Genomic DNA, 15,834 nt, shown 5'->3' with positions numbered 1-15,834 from the left:
GGGTTTTTAACTTTTGCCTAAACAGAAAAGTACAAGCACATGTATATGGTATCATATACCTTGGATAGCTATTCAAATATGGTACTTCATCCGAAATGAGAAGTTATCTTTAGTTGTATGTATATTTCGTACATTTTAATGATATCCATTTATTTTTCGTAAACAAATCTTAATATATTTTTTTATATCGATAATTTGAATTCAAATTTGATAAGGTGTGCATGGGGAGGTGTACATGCTATCGAAACCTTTTAGCGATTGTGGACACATGTTGCGTGAGCTAGACACCTTATATCAAGTAAAATAATGTAGGGAGAGATCTGAGCGAAGAAGACTTATCCTATAAAAAATAGTTTTAATTTTTGAGTATTGCCCCTACTTTTATCCTTTTTAGTGACTGCGCTACCAAAGCTATACGTGGCTTTATCCCTGGTTATGTGTGTAAAATAATATATGAACACGCGCGGGTAACACGCTCTCCTTTATAACAAATTAATTTAATATTTTATATCAAATATTAAACTGATAAGAACAAATACTATATTTAATCTTAGAAAAAATGACACCCATAAATTTGATAAGGATACACCATACCTATGCAATAGTACTGACACTCAAGAATTCCAACAACTTGCTGCTATAACGGACTCTCCCTTATAAAAAATTAATTTAATATCATACTTGATCTTAGCAAAAAAATTAAGAAAAGTATGTTTTTTAACATCACCGATGCTGCTAATTCTAAGATGTGAGACTAAAGAGAACTTTAGATTTTTAATTGATTAATGAGAAAAAATTATCAATAATAAATCATAATTGAGTCTCGAACTCTAAATCACTAATTATGGATTTATGGAAATTACTAATAGATATTAAAATTATTTTCAATGTAAATAACAAAAAGGACATTAACATACTTTTATTTTAACTTCATGAAAATTAGTTAATAAAAGAAAGAGATTCTTAATGTAAGATGTATATATATCTCCTCTAAATTATGATAATTTATTTTTCGAATGATGGACAAAGTCCATGACACCACCGGCCAAATGCACTAGTATAAAAATGGAAAGTACAAAAAGAAAATACTTTGAATATATACCATCAAAGTTTAGATATTAAAATCTCACCGTTATTAATTAGTTAACTTATTGCTTTTAGAAAATAGTATTATCTAATTTATTATTTTGTTAAATAAAAGAACTATAATTATTCATGGTAAAAAAAATGAGTACGATTTTTTAAAAAATCAAGCATAATTAAGCTCTATAAATCTTGAGGATTTGTAGGATTCATGGTTGTGATATGATGTTGAAAATGTAAATAAAAATATATAGAAAATGACTTAAAACGTTAATAATATCATCTACTGTTAGCAATAGATGAGTTAATAATCATTCATGGTTATTAATTGGTAATTTGGGATTGATATAAGTGGTTTAGTCATTTTTATCTTAATAATTGTGATTGATTGATATAAATGTTTTAAGAAATTTGTGACAATCGCATGTCTCAATATATATAATGCAGCCCTTTGACAATATTATCTGTTTCAATTTTCTATATTCTATTTTTATTTTAATTCAGTATTTTAGTCCTATTGTTAGCTTGATGGTTGAAAATTACGGCAAATGTTAAAGTGGAAGTCTCGACTAAGGCTAGAGCTTGTCCTTTAGAACATAGTTTATAGAATCATGATATTATCTATAATTGATTTAGAGTCAGGATCAGAGGGGTCGAGATTAGATCATAGAATTATATGATCCTATTAAAATTTTAAAATTTTATCATACATGATTAATAATTAATATAAATATATATATAATCATTTACCCTCAACACCTCATATTACATTACTATATATATATAAATTTAAATTAACTAGTAATTAAACTATCATTCAAAATGAAAAAATATAAAATTTCTATTAACACAATAATAATAACACATTAAACCTCAAAAATATTTTCTTATTTTATAAGATAATTTAATTTAAAGATCAACAAAACAACTAATATAAATACCAGAAGTTATTGAATCCTTTAATTCAAATATGAACGTTATAAATAATTTTCTAAAAACGGGTATGCCACCAAATACTATATAATAGACATCTAAAAATTTATTATTTTAGTAAAAAGTAATGATAGAATATTATTGATAAAAACTAATTAAATATATATTTAAATAAGTTGAAACTCTAACCAGATGAAAAAAAATAATAAAAAAAGATAAAATATTTTGACATTAAAATAAATTTTAAAATTTATTAAGATCTCTTGAATGAGTTTTGATTTGATATATTATAGATCCGATGATTCAATCCGAGTCAAAAATTATAATCTCTCAAAACTTTTACCGATCATGCTCCTACGATTCTACTGATTGTATTCCGATTCTATTATGATCTTATTGTAAAAAATCAATTCCGCATAATGAATTGAGGATTCATATATGAATATGATCTCGGACAGAACCCCTCCGATGTGATCTCGGACAGAACATCCGATGTTGGAATCATATTTAGGATTAAAATTCTAGTGAGAGGGGGGCCCACTTGGAGTAGCCAATGAGATAGTACCAAATTCTGCCGTGGGAATTAATACTTTTTTTTTAGCAATCGACTCTTAAAATATTAAAGTCATTTAAACTTTAAATGAGACGAAAGTTCTATAGAAAAAAAAAAAAGAAGACAAGTTGAGAAACATCATTTGCTTGCAGAAGAAACAGATGGGAGCCTAAAGTAATGACACATTAAGAGAACTCCTTCAAAGAGGGACCAAATATTGTGGATCTTTGATCCCTCTGCCAAAGATAAATAAGCTTAATTAATTAAGCTGATGAAAAATATCATATATATCGATCCCTTGCAGTAGTTTATGTTATTCATTATCCTTCTTTACATTATATATTATATATTACAAATTTTAAAATCTCGTTGAAAAATACTAATGCTTCATACGGTGGATTCCATTTTCTTCCTTGCACACCAAGCAACCTTTTATTTGTTAGAAAGGAATGCCTGCCCTCGTTTAGTAGGTAAAATATTTGATTAAAACACAGCGGAATCTTTTATTTTGCTCCTGAAGTTTATCCTTTTACAAAAATTATCCTTTAAGATTTTAAAATTCCCAGAATAGGCTCTAAATTCTTGTACTTTCTCGTTATTAACCCTGTCGGTTCATTTCATATAGGAAAATGGCTTGGAGATAATAATGAGTTGCAATGTATTGGGAGTTGTTTTGTCAGGTTTAAAAAATTTGTGCTGTTTAATTATTTATTTCCCAAATCACATAGATATATTTTCTCCTACTCGGATTTAAATTAGAATTAATTAAGTCAGCTAGTATTCATAGTTTACTATTTTTTATTAAATAAAAAAAATTATCCAACAAGTATAAAACTAAGGGGATCATGCCCTTTATTTTTATTATTGTCAAAAAATATATCCTGTCTTTTTTTAAATATTAAAAACCAAATGACTACAATTTTTTTTATTTTAAAGAATACCTTTATTTTAACCATTTATAGCAGTTATTTTTATAATTGTTAAAATATGAAATAAATTATAGCATTTATTGTCATAGTAAAATTATTTTAATTTAATCAAAAATATTTAAAATCGATCAAAAGCCCTCCATTTTTATAAAATTATTTTAAACTTGCTACCATATATTTCATGTTTTACTAATTATGACCGTGACAAAATTACTCTAATTTAATCAAAATTAAATACGCAGAATATTATAATAATCTTTATCAAATTTGTTTAAAAAATTTAAACTTAATTTAAATTATTTTAACATTATTATATTTTAATGTACGTTTTAAAGTATTTGATAAGTATTTTATTTTATTTTTAAATAACACACATGTACAGTTATATTTTGAAATAAAATAGATTTAAAATTACCTCTGAGTCTCTGACTATTTATTCATTTGAAAAGTCCTATAATTTTCAACCTCTTCAACTAAAAAAACATAATCTTATTATAATCGTAAATTTAAGTTGGTCAGTAAAGTTTTTAAACAATATAAACGTTTAAAGTATTTGATAAGTATTTTATTTTATTTTTAAATAACACACATGTACAGTTATATTTTGAAATAAAATAGATTTAAAATTACCTCTGAGTCTCTGACTATTTATTCATTTGAAAAGTCCTATAATTTTCAACCTCTTCAACTAAAAAAACATAATCTTATTATAATCGTAAATTTAAGTTGGTCAGTAAAGTTTTTAAACAATATAAACGGATCGAATTAAAATTTTATCAATTTATTTTAAGATGGATCTAGATAGATCGACTTATCTATTTTCACAACTTGCATGAATCAATCCGTGATAGATTTGGGTCAGCTAACAGATTAAAATTTTCCTTTTAAATTTAAGATTAAAATAGAAGACTTAATCGACTAGTATAATTAAAATTTAAAAAATTCAATATTTTTTAACAAGCTCATGAACTGACCTGCCACCTATCTTGAGTTAAATTGATTTAGCGATTGCATTATAATAAGGGCCAGTCCATCCCATCATATGATAGATTTTTAACGGATCATCCAACTCCATCACAAATTAACCACAGTAATTTTACTTTGCCCTTATTTCCTTAAAGGACAAAAGTCTTATTTACACACGTTCATCCTCACTAATTATTCTTTGCTCATGTTATAATCTATCTTTGCTTATACTTTGACACTTGCAATCACAAATAGAATTTTACACTCATCTAAAAAATGTTCTATAAAATGCTCGACTTTCTCATTAAATTTTAAAATCAGAATACAATGCCTATATAGTTATATGATATCCCTAACATTATAATATTTTTATGTAATAGTCAAAGAGTCGATTATTAAAAATTGACGATTTAATATTTATTTTATCATGTGTCTAATATTTATGTACATATATTTATATTCTTTTATATATATAGAATTGATACTGGACTATTTTATCTATTTTTTTTATGAGAATACAGAGGAGAGAGATATTTACAAAATGAAACTCAGCTTTCTACTTGGTAAGCTACATTTGATAATTTTTGGAATATTGAGTGACCTTTATAAAATTATGGATAAACTAGGGTGTAAAGTGATTTTATTTTTCTTTTTTATTCAAATTTTACTATAGCGGTAAAAAATGCCAGTAATTATTATAATTATCATCGCTGATATTAAAAAGAAAACATCGGGACAAAACAATGGATCGGCCCCCTCTTTTTTTTCCTGCTTATTCGCCGCCTCACGCTGCTGCTTTCCCTTCTCCTTCGAAGGTTTCAGTCGGCGATCACCTCTTCCCAATCTCCTCTTCGCAACAAAGTAATTATTCAACTTTTCTTTTTTTACTTCGACCCGCTGTGTTTCGCGATTGCTTCTCCAAGTAGTTAATTGACTTGATTCGGTGCGAGATACATTTTGTTTTAGTTCGATCTTTGTTTTTCTTGCTTTCGTTCAAGTTTTTTTTTTTTTTTTTTATTTATACAACTCCGGAACACGCTGAGGATGATGGTTGAATATGATTAGAATTTGATTTTGTTTGGTGTTGCTGTTAAACCCCTTCGGATTAGGGTGTTTCATAGACAAAGTCAGTTTGTAGTGATAGCTTGAGTAGTCGATTCAAGTAGCCATTCGAGATCACAGTGTATTAGTGCTTTAATTTGCTTTATGATAATTTATTTAAATTTATTTGAAGTTGAAATGCTTTTTTTGTTGATCCCACTAGTTTATCTATCCAGTGTATATCCCCAAAAGTCTAAAAGCAATTTTGGTGATTCGTGTTAATTTTGGTACAGCCTTGGTTTTTGATGTTGGACAACGGTGAGGACATTTTTGATCTGTTTTAGCGAACCAGAAGTCAAGTTTTCTCTTTATTCTTCCTTCCGGGTTATTTTGCTTCTAGGAATGGAAAGAGCAACTTTGATAAGTGTAGTTACCTTTCAGTTTCATATACAAAAAATAGATACATATCAGAAGAAGTTTATTATTAACTTCCAGATGATCAGCCTGTTTAGATACATTTTAGAAAAAAAGATAATATCTGTTTAGACTGTTCATATATCTTTTTAGTTGCTTTCATGCTTTTAGATTTTTTTTTAGTGTTTTTATTTTTCATGATGCTAATAAGATTATATAAGCTCGATTTATTTTTCACCTTCCAACAGGGATTTCTATGAGTATTACTTTTCTACAATTTTTTTCTTAAAAAATACTTAACTGAATGTTGAATGTTGGTGTTGTAGGTAAGTACAGCTCTTAAAAAATGTTTTTTTTAACTAACTTCTTAATTATAAATTGATTCTAGCAAAGCTTAGATCCAATCAACATTATACTCTTGACCTCACATCGATTACTGTTTTCTTCTTTTTTTAAGCAGAAATGGCTAATGAATGTTGCTCTATCCAACTGATTGATGGAGATGGTGTATTCAACGTCACGGGTCTTGAACACTTTACGAAGTCAGTGAAGTTGGCAGAGCATGGATTATCCTATGCTGTAGTTTCTGTCATGGGTCCACAAAGTAGTGGTATGCCTTTGAGTTTCTTGAATTATATTTTCGTATTTTATGTGCTTGAAGGCTATGTTTATTATAAGGTGATCTCACATTTTAAACTTTAAAGGTATTCAACCTGAGTTAGAGATTTGGTCTTGAATTACCGCATTTTTCTATTCTTTACCCTTATAAAGACTTGAGGAGCTGCATGTATTGCTTCTTCCTTGTTGTGTAATGAAGTCAATTCAATAAAAAAAATACTATTGATCAAGATAATTACCTTTTTCTATCTTTGCTTTATTTCCTATAAATCTGAAAGTATGGGGTTAGTAGCATAGAATTTTACAGGGAATAAAGTTAACTTGTGCTATGTATTATTGTTTGCTTTCATATTTGTTTCTATGTGATTGCTTGGGTTTTGGAATAGCAAGTGATGCTCACAAGACTAAGAATTATTTGGAAAAAAAACAATAAGTATTCGGAGAAATTTGATATGGTTATGATATTAAATTCATGACCAACATTGTTTTCTCTATGCATTCTAGTTCTGGAACATAATTGGTCTTCCTGACTCATATTGGCTGGTCTTGTTATATCTTTTGGTCTTGGATTATATAAATGTGGGAGACAGTAATATTTTAATATGTTCATTCCAAATACTAATTTTAATTTGGTTAAATTGGCTGCCTAGAAGATGATCAAGAATAATTGCATTGAAATATATTAGGTATTCACTATTTATCATTGCCCATTTTACTATACTGTATTGTAAGTTCTGTGATTGAGTCGGTGTTGGACCATGTTACCTAACTAATATCTTTTAGTTTCAACTTTTGCTTTTATTCATTTATATGAATTATGCTGCTAACCTCAGTGTTACTATTGCTTTTCCAATTGCTTCTCAAGGTTGAAATAGGCAAATAACTCATTTGCTTGTTAAAGAACTATTCACTTTCAAACATTTGGAAATGTTTTTTTGTTCTTCATCTTTGCTTCCTTTGTACAAGATATATGGTTTTAAGGGAGTCTTGAATTTTTTTCTATAAAATAGATATCTATATTTTTCTATTTTTGTTCCCTTTTGGATATGCATTTGCAGCAATATAATTTTTTTACTTGTTAAATTCAGTAATTGCTGATGAATGGTCTTCATTTTCTTTTTTATTTTGGTTAACAGGGAAGAGCACTCTATTAAACCATTTATTTGGCACCAAGTTCCGAGAGATGGATGCTTTCAGGGGAAGGCAAGCTCTTGAATTCTTGTAGATATATATTATCAATTTTAGTGCTACTGATATATGAGTTATTTTAGGTCACAAACCACAAAAGGCATTTGGTTAGCAAATTGTGTTGGGATTGAACCATGTACAATTGCTATGGACTTAGAAGGTACTGATGGACGAGAACGAGGAGAGGTATTATTCTCAACCAAACTATTGAACTCACAAAAGGTCTCTTTTGGCATAGGATTAAACAGTTTATCTTGTGAAGTTCTAGGTATGCCTAAGAGATGCCCCTATCTTAGAATGATTTTTAGGCATGTAAAGTAAAATTCTCATTATTTACAAACCTCTAACATTTAACAAAATTAGTCAATATGATGAGAAATTCAACTTGTTCAAGACTTTCTTTTAGAAGGTATGCTGTCACAATTGCGACCATTTGATACTTTATGAAGTTGGTTAAGAATCATGTAGTTTTCATTAACAAGTTAATTAAGAAGCTACGTTTGCAATGTTGAGGACTTCAATTGTAGAGCAGTCGCTTTGAAAACATCTGAGTATAAACTTGTTGAATCTAGTTCACAATTGTAGTTGTTTACCTTTAAATTCTCTCCTTTGTTTAGATGCATATTCAATCTGATTGTTTACAGATAGCTCACTATTAGATCATAGAATTAACTTATTGTTTATTGATTTTTTTTTTTGTCTATTTGGGAGATAGTTTATGGTCTAAGAAAGGTATGGGTTGAAATGGGTGAGGGATACAGAGCAAATAGAGAGTGTAACGACAATTGGATATGTAAAAAAGAACATTCAACTTTTTATCATTAGCTAGTTTATTGCAATTGCCGTCAGACTTACTTGTATTGTGAGTTCATGGACAACTCTATTTCATGCCAATAAATTGAAGCAAAGGGAATACTTTCCCGTTTCAAGTCCAATTTGAGAGAGAGGGAAGTAGAAGAGATTTCTTAGTCCAATTTATCTAGCAAAATTATAAATCCGAACTTCATCTTCGATGTAACATATTCCTGTCTTGAATGTAGATGAGTGTATGAAATGTTTGACTTTTATTAGTTTGTTGTCCATTCTTTTGCCATATATTTAGTTTGTTTTAGGTGGTTCAGTAAAGCTTCAAGTATTACCCTATTTCAGCTTTTGACTTCTTTATGATCCTATTCTAGTGATTGTAGAACCCATAGTTAGTTTAGGGTTTAACCTTTAGTACTTATTCTGTACATACTAGTTGGTGATCTGATCTTCACTTGAGTGTCATATTGGGTAGTTTATTACGCATGCTTACAAGGGTTAGCAAAACTCTTTTATTGAAAGGAATTCACACCTAATTGTGGCTTATTTTTTGTATATCTGAAGATCTTATCCTTTGTTTTGACTTTGGTTTTCAAACTGTTTAAGATACAAATGAACAACTAGTGCCTTTTTTTGTTACACAAGTACCTCTTTGAGCATATTCTAGGAATATATATTAAACTTAATTGGCTTTTTTACTCCATTTCTCAGTCTGTAGATAGAAGGGGAGCTTTGGCGCAACGGTAAAGTTGTTGCCATGTGACCAAAAGGTCACGACTTTGAATCCCGGAAACAGCCTCTTGCAAAAAAGTAGTGTAAGACTGTGTACAATGGATCCTTCCCCGGGACCCCGCATGGTGGGAGCTTTGTGCACCAGGCTGCCCTTTTTTTTTCTTAGTCTGTAGATAACACAACTTTGAATTGTATTTCTACTTTGTTCAGGATGATACTGCATTTGAGAAGCAGAGTGCTCTTTTTGCTTTAGCAGTTTCTGATATAGTCCTAATAAACATGTAAGTTCATTTTCATTATGCATCAAACGCTACCTTTGTCTAGAACAAGGGTGAGCATTTGCCTCTATGATATAGGTGGTGCCATGATATTGGCCGAGAACAAGCAGCAAACAAGCCTCTTTTAAAGACAGTCTTCCAGGTTATCTTTCATTATCTTAATCTTATTCCCATCTTACTACAACTTTTTTACATATACTTTTATTTGAGTTTTGCTTAGTTGCTTTTGTTTATCTCATGACAGGTGATGCTGAGACTGTTTAGTCCTCGTAAGACCACTCTACTGTTTGTTATACGAGATAAAACAAGGGTGAGCATTTTCCCAAGCACAGTATAACTGTTTAATTTTCTTTTTTTATCTAGCAATTAATATACCAATTGACCTCATTTTGGTTTATGGGCAGACACCTCTGGAAAACCTCGAACCTATCCTCAGAGAAGATATTCGGAAGGTCCTTGTGATTAATTCCTACTGCTAGTATTTTTCATTAGCATTCATGCTTCTGTATCTCGCTGATACATATTCCTTGCAGATATGGGATAACATTCCCAAGCCACTAGCCCATCAAGAAACTCCTCTTAGTGAATTCTTTAATGTGAGCTAATCTATTTTGTCTTTTTCTCTTTACATATGAAACTACATACCTCTTACTAATTCTTTAATGTGATCTAATATATTTTGTTTTATTTCTCTTTATGATGAAATTACATATCTCATTCCTGTGTCACAGGTACAAGTTGTGGCTCTTTCAAGTTATGAAGAAAAAGAGGAGCAATTCAAAGAACAGGTTAACTATTAAGAATGACATCTCTTCAATAACTAAGCTCTCTAGATATTGTTATAATTTTACTTGATATTGTAACACATCCCTTCTATAATATTTGTATGAGATATGTAGGCTTAGCCACATACGAAGATAGGAGGTCCATTCTACTGCCTTGGATAATAAGAATAACCATCTATGTAGTACATCTAAGAGCATTTGAAGTGCATATCGAAACAATGAATATGAGTATCACAAGTGCAATATTCATATGCTTAAGATAATAAATTATCCTGTTGCTAAGGCAGCCGACCCCACATGAGATAAGATTTGGTTGTTGTTGCAAAGGAATGAAAAAAAAATTGGGGTGGAGGCACTTCTATGTTCAACTTATACTGCCTTTTTTTTTTGCAATAATCAATCAAAACATAAAAATAAAAAGGATATGTACGAAGCTCTCGTACACAGCTTTACGTTGCATAGCAAGAGGTTGTTTCTGCGAACCCTTGATCTTCAGGTCATACGACTACAACTTTATCGTTGCGCTAACGCTCCTGTCTAATCAATCAAAACATCAATATCTAATAAGTAGTATTTTCATACAAATTTTGTAATACAAAATGCGTTTCCATATTTAATATATTTCTGTAACTCTTTAATGTTTTATGTCAAATCAATGCAAGGTTGCAAGTTTAAGACAGAAATTTTATCATTCTATTGCTCCGGGTGGACTTGCCGGTGATAGGCGTGGAGTTATACCAGCTTCAGGATTTTCATTCAGTGCACAACAGATCTGGAAAGTTATAAAAGAGAACAAGGATCTTGACTTGCCAGCACACAAGGTAATTATCTGTTGATTAACAATTTGCTTTCAACATCCTTGTGAGTCTTTTTTGTGCAATGCATTTCCTATAGGTTATGGTAGCTACTGTACGATGCGAAGAGATTGCCAATGAAAAACTTTCTTATTTCTGTAATGATGAGGTAATAATATTATATTTATATTTGCTTTTATATATTGAATTTTTGAGAGACTAAAAGCATAATTCTTTATGGATCCAAGGAGTGGCTTCATCTTGAAGAAGCCACTCAGAATGATCTTGTTCCAGGTTTTGGAAAGAAGCTTAGTTCAATTCTGAACAAATGTTTGTATGGGTGAGTATTCCTCTCTATCTATCTGATTGTCTATCTATCATTTACAAATATAACAGATTTATGTTGCAATAACAGGATTTTTGTTGCTTGAATGCATATTTTATCTATCTTCAATCCACCCAAGCTTTATTATTTAAGTGTCTCATATTGAGTTAACTTTTTTCAATATTCTTGAGTCTCACAAAAAAAAGTTATTTGTTTTGTTTTTCATTATTTTTCTCTCTGCAGATACGATTCAGAAGCTGTTTATTTCGACGAGTCTGTGAGAACTTCAAAGAGGCAGCAACTTAAAGCTAAACTGCTCCAGGTGTTTCTTGCAATGTGAATCACAGGCTAGGGCATTAGTAGCTGTTTATGTCCTATTGTGGTGCTTGATAATGAACCCTGAAATCGAAAAAAAAAAATCTCTGTTGATGTCATATTTGAAACACTCTTAATTATAATAAATCCAACACTAAATGCATTGTGAGTAAAATGGAACTGGGGGTGTGTTTAATACTTTAATGTCTAGTAAAATCATCGTGTACTAGGAGCTTAGTAATGTACTGTACACATACTGGTTGGTTACTGGGCATTTTGCACTTTATTACTTTGATTAATTGTGTTCAAATGCTTGATGTTTCTAGCTTGTGCATCCTATTTATCAAGCCACATTGGGGCACATTCGCACAAAAAGTTTAGATGATTTCAAGGAGGCTCTCGACAAGGCTCTTGAAAGTGGGGAAATGTTTTCTAGTGCTGCAGATGCATGTACTCGATCGATCATGTTGAAATTTGACAAAGGATGTGAAGGTAAGTATTACTCTTCACAATTTATTTGCTGTTATGTTTATCCTGGTTTCTGGCTGTAATGTAATTCTGGATTGCAGATGCAACAATTGAACAAGCAAGATGGGACCCCTCAAAAGTTCGGGATAAGCTTTTGCGAGATATTGATGCTCATTTAGCTTTAGTCCGAGCTGCAAAACTTTCTCAGATTACGGCCTTATATGAGGTGGGTGTGACATTGCTATTCAACGTAAGGGAACATTTTCTAAGTTTGTATTGTATGATGCTATTGAAATTGGTGAACATTGTTAAGATAATAAACATTCGTCGAGTCTTTAAAATGCTAGAATAATCAAAGTTGGAACATCATTAACTTGCAGGAAAAACTCAGTAAGACTCTTTTGGAGCCGGTAGAGGCTCTCCTCGATGCAGCAAGTGAGGAGTCCTGGCCAACAATAAGAAAACTTCTTCAAAAAGAGACGAGTTCTGCTCTTTCTAGTTTTTCTTCTGAACTCTCAGCATTTGATCTTGACGATGCAATTGTTAGCAAAATGTGCATAAAATTAGAGGACTATGCAAAAAGTGTGGTTGAATCCAAGGCGAGAGAAGAGGCCGGACGCGTGTTGATCCGAATGAAAGATAGGTAGAACTCTTTGTAATTTATCCTCTAAGATGGTAACATTTTGCAGAAATATAGGTTTACTGGTTGTTTTTTATGTTGTAGATTTTCGACATTGTTTAGTCATGATGCTGATTCCATGCCAAGAATTTGGACCGGCAAGGAAGACATAAAAGCAATTACAAAAACCGCTCGATTTGCAGTATGTCATAAAAATTGCTCCTACTATAATATATTATTACATATAGCCTTTGTTACTAATTACATTTTTCTTTTGTAGTCCCTGAAATTATTGTCCGTGATGACTGCTATTCGTTTGGATGATGAGAAAGACAAAATTCAGGATACTCTCTCAGCTGCTCTATTAGATGCTTCCAGTGGTGGTGCTACGGAATCTACAAACAGAAGCATCCAACGAATTGATCGGCTTGCTTCAAGTTCATGGGAAGAGGTGTTTAGATATTCTTATTGATTATTTTTGTTACTAGTTAATCTATCCTTTTCATTTTTGTCCATTTTCATTATAAATATGTTGTGATTAAAACTAGATTTCAAATTTAAAAGTAAATTTTATATGTTTTTAAAAAGTTGTGAGGTTTTATCTTGGAGCACCATTTGATAATGTAGGGGTCAAATGAATTTTAAGGATAAATTTATTAAGGTTGATATTTAATTTTTTAGGTTTAGAAGCACCATTTATTTTTATTAGCTATTACAAAACCAGGCAAACTAGGCCCTATTTCTATTAGTTAAAAAGTTCGCTCATGCAATTTAGTTTAATAAAGTTTTCTCTATTCTTCGCTGAATGAGATTCGGTTTCTGTGTTGTATCAAATTTTCTTGTAGTACTTTTAATTGTAGATATGCTTGGTTTTAGTATCTTGTGGCTCGTCATTCTTCTAAAATAGTGATCGGAATCTCCACTTCTATCATTGATAACGAGAGAATTTTATGCTGAAAATGGATATCTTGCTACTGGATAGCAATATTTGACCTACAAATACCTATTTAATTTAATTATAGTATCTACTTCAGTTCATTAGCACGCACTTTAGTGCATAAATTGTCATCTACATCTAACAATTGAATTGAACTATGTGTCATATTAGAGAGAAGCTTTTCAGTTTACTGAAGCATCTTGTTTTATTCTAATTTTCAAGTTAGTTGAGTAGTATACAAAAATATAGGTTTTTTTTCTTCCTCAAACTATTTAGGACAATGGCCATAAGTCAATACACACTATTAGTTAATCTAGCTTGTTAAAAGCTGGATGTCTTGCTACTCGCTATTCCGCTTACACTTATGTTAACATTAATAATTGGATTCTTTTCTTATACTATTTAGTCTAATTCCTTAGTAATTCAGCAGTTAGATGTTACATTTTTGTACCAAAAGATTGTTGTATATGATGTATCTAACAGTTGAAATGAACATAAATAGAGAGAACCTGATCAGTTTACCTAAGCATGTTATTGTTTCAATGTTCTTCGATTTAACAGAATACGAGAAGATAATTTTAATCTTTATATTTGTTATTCTGACAGATCCCTCCGTCTAAAACTTTAATCAGTCCTGTCCAATGTAAATCATTGTGGAGGCAATTTAAAACTGAAACAGAGTATACAATTACTCAGGCCATTTCAGCTCAGGCAAGTTTTCATCTTCTAAGTTGTATTTTCTTTGTGGTTTTTTGTCATCTCCACTTGAAACAGAGGACTGTTGTTTGGATTACTAATAATTTTTTTATATTCTCAAGGGAACCCTTTTTTTTTTCTTTTTTAATTCTCTTTCTACTTCCAATTTATTTGACCTTTTCCAATTCTAGGCTTCAAACTCTTTCTTTCCTTTTTTGAATCATTTATAAAGTAAATTACGATAGAACATTTTGATTGCGTACATGTCGATATGAATGAATATTTATCTAATATTCTTCTTTTAACGCATCTTCCAGGAAGCCAATAAACGCAATAATAGTAGGCTTCCTCCTCCATGGGCAATTGCTGCCATGCTTATCCTCGGCTTCAATGAATTCATGACACTTCTCAGGTACTTAACATGCATCTTTAATAATCAATCTATCGATACCGTCTGATTCTACCGCGAAACTCATCTTACTATTACTTTGCAGAAACCCTCTCTATTTGGGTGTCATTTTTGTCTTCTTTTTAGTTGGTAAAGCCCTTTGGGTGCAGCTAGACATATCAGGAGAATTCAAAAATGGAGCTGTGAGCTATCAACAATCTCACATTTTCCTCTCTTTGCAACTCAGACTTTTACTTACCGTCTTTTTTTTGGCAGCTCCCTGGGATCCTTTCCTTGTCGACTAAGTTCCTTCCAACTGTGATGAACATCCTTAGGAAATTAGCTGAGCAAGGCGAAGCACCTGCAGCTGCTGCTAATCAAAACCAACAGGAGTCCAACAAGAGTGTTGTGAAAGTTATAAATGGCGAGTCTTCCTCAGGCTCATCGTCTACCTTGTCCTCTTCTGATGGTGGAATAGAGTTCTCTAGTTCACTAAAGCAACAATAATACTATGGTAGCCAATAGGGCATTTTTTTTTTGTTTCTCTCACATTTGTTTTACTTCTCTTATTTTTGTTGTCCTTGTTTTTATTGATTTTATTGAAAAAAATATCTTTTCCAAATTGATGAATAACCTTAAAGAAATATTAGCACTTCTAATGTGATAATAAAACCTTAATGTATTGTAGTTTCTTGTTATTTTTAATTTCCCAAAGAAATAAAGAGTTAGTATGGAAGGGAGACTGAAGGGAATACCTTACTATATCCTTGCAATTTGCATCAACTGAATCTGATACCTGTAACACAAATTAACAAATAAAATTTTTTATTCAATGGCAGTCGAATTGAAGGGGGATCTAAGACTAATCAATATGGCAAATGCAACGTAAATTCCATTTCTTAACGTTAAAATTACCTTCAAGCAAAACTCCAATCCTCATCAAGAGATCACATGATACTTTCAATCCT

At 30.8% G+C, this 15,834-nt stretch overlaps 1 protein-coding gene across 2 annotated transcripts; it reads left to right on the top strand.

Moving 5' to 3' along the window:
- The first annotated feature begins 5,195 nt into the window (after positions 1-5,195).
- LOC122051207 (protein ROOT HAIR DEFECTIVE 3-like) lies at positions 5,196-15,510 on the top strand. Of its 2 annotated transcripts, none has more exons than XM_042612197.1 (23): positions 5,196-5,325; positions 6,380-6,529; positions 7,674-7,740; positions 7,809-7,911; positions 9,472-9,542; positions 9,618-9,681; positions 9,784-9,849; positions 9,944-9,991; positions 10,073-10,135; positions 10,271-10,327; positions 10,987-11,145; positions 11,219-11,287; positions 11,367-11,458; positions 11,687-11,765; positions 12,085-12,250; positions 12,328-12,452; positions 12,607-12,869; positions 12,951-13,047; positions 13,126-13,296; positions 14,389-14,493; positions 14,796-14,890; positions 14,973-15,069; positions 15,143-15,510. In XM_042612197.1, exons 1-23 carry the CDS (start codon positions 5,208-5,210, stop codon positions 15,371-15,373), a joined length of 2,556 nt encoding a protein of 851 aa, XP_042468131.1. In that variant the 5' UTR covers positions 5,196-5,207; the 3' UTR covers positions 15,374-15,510. The 2 variants fall into 2 exon arrangements, with proteins under 2 accessions (XP_042468131.1, XP_042468130.1); XM_042612196.1 differs by having other exon boundaries at positions 6,377-6,529.
- Positions 15,511-15,834: the final 324 nt, after the last annotated feature.

The sequence above is a fragment of the Zingiber officinale genome, chromosome 3A, assembly GCF_018446385.1.
Source record: "Zingiber officinale cultivar Zhangliang chromosome 3A, Zo_v1.1, whole genome shotgun sequence".
NCBI classification, from domain to species: Eukaryota; Viridiplantae; Streptophyta; class Magnoliopsida; order Zingiberales; family Zingiberaceae; genus Zingiber; species Zingiber officinale.
This window is presented reverse-complemented; position numbering and strand designations above follow the sequence as displayed.

Coding starts and splice junctions, on each gene's coding strand:
- LOC122051207 (XM_042612196.1), top strand. CDS start 5,208: ATGGATCGGCCCCCTCTTTTTTTTCCTGCTTATTCGCCGCCTCACGCT. Junction 9,543..9,617: donor GATATAGTCCTAATAAACAT/GTAAGTTCATTT, acceptor TCTATGATATAG/GTGGTGCCATGATATTGGCC. Junction 13,048..13,125: donor CAAAAACCGCTCGATTTGCA/GTATGTCATAAA, acceptor TTTCTTTTGTAG/TCCCTGAAATTATTGTCCGT.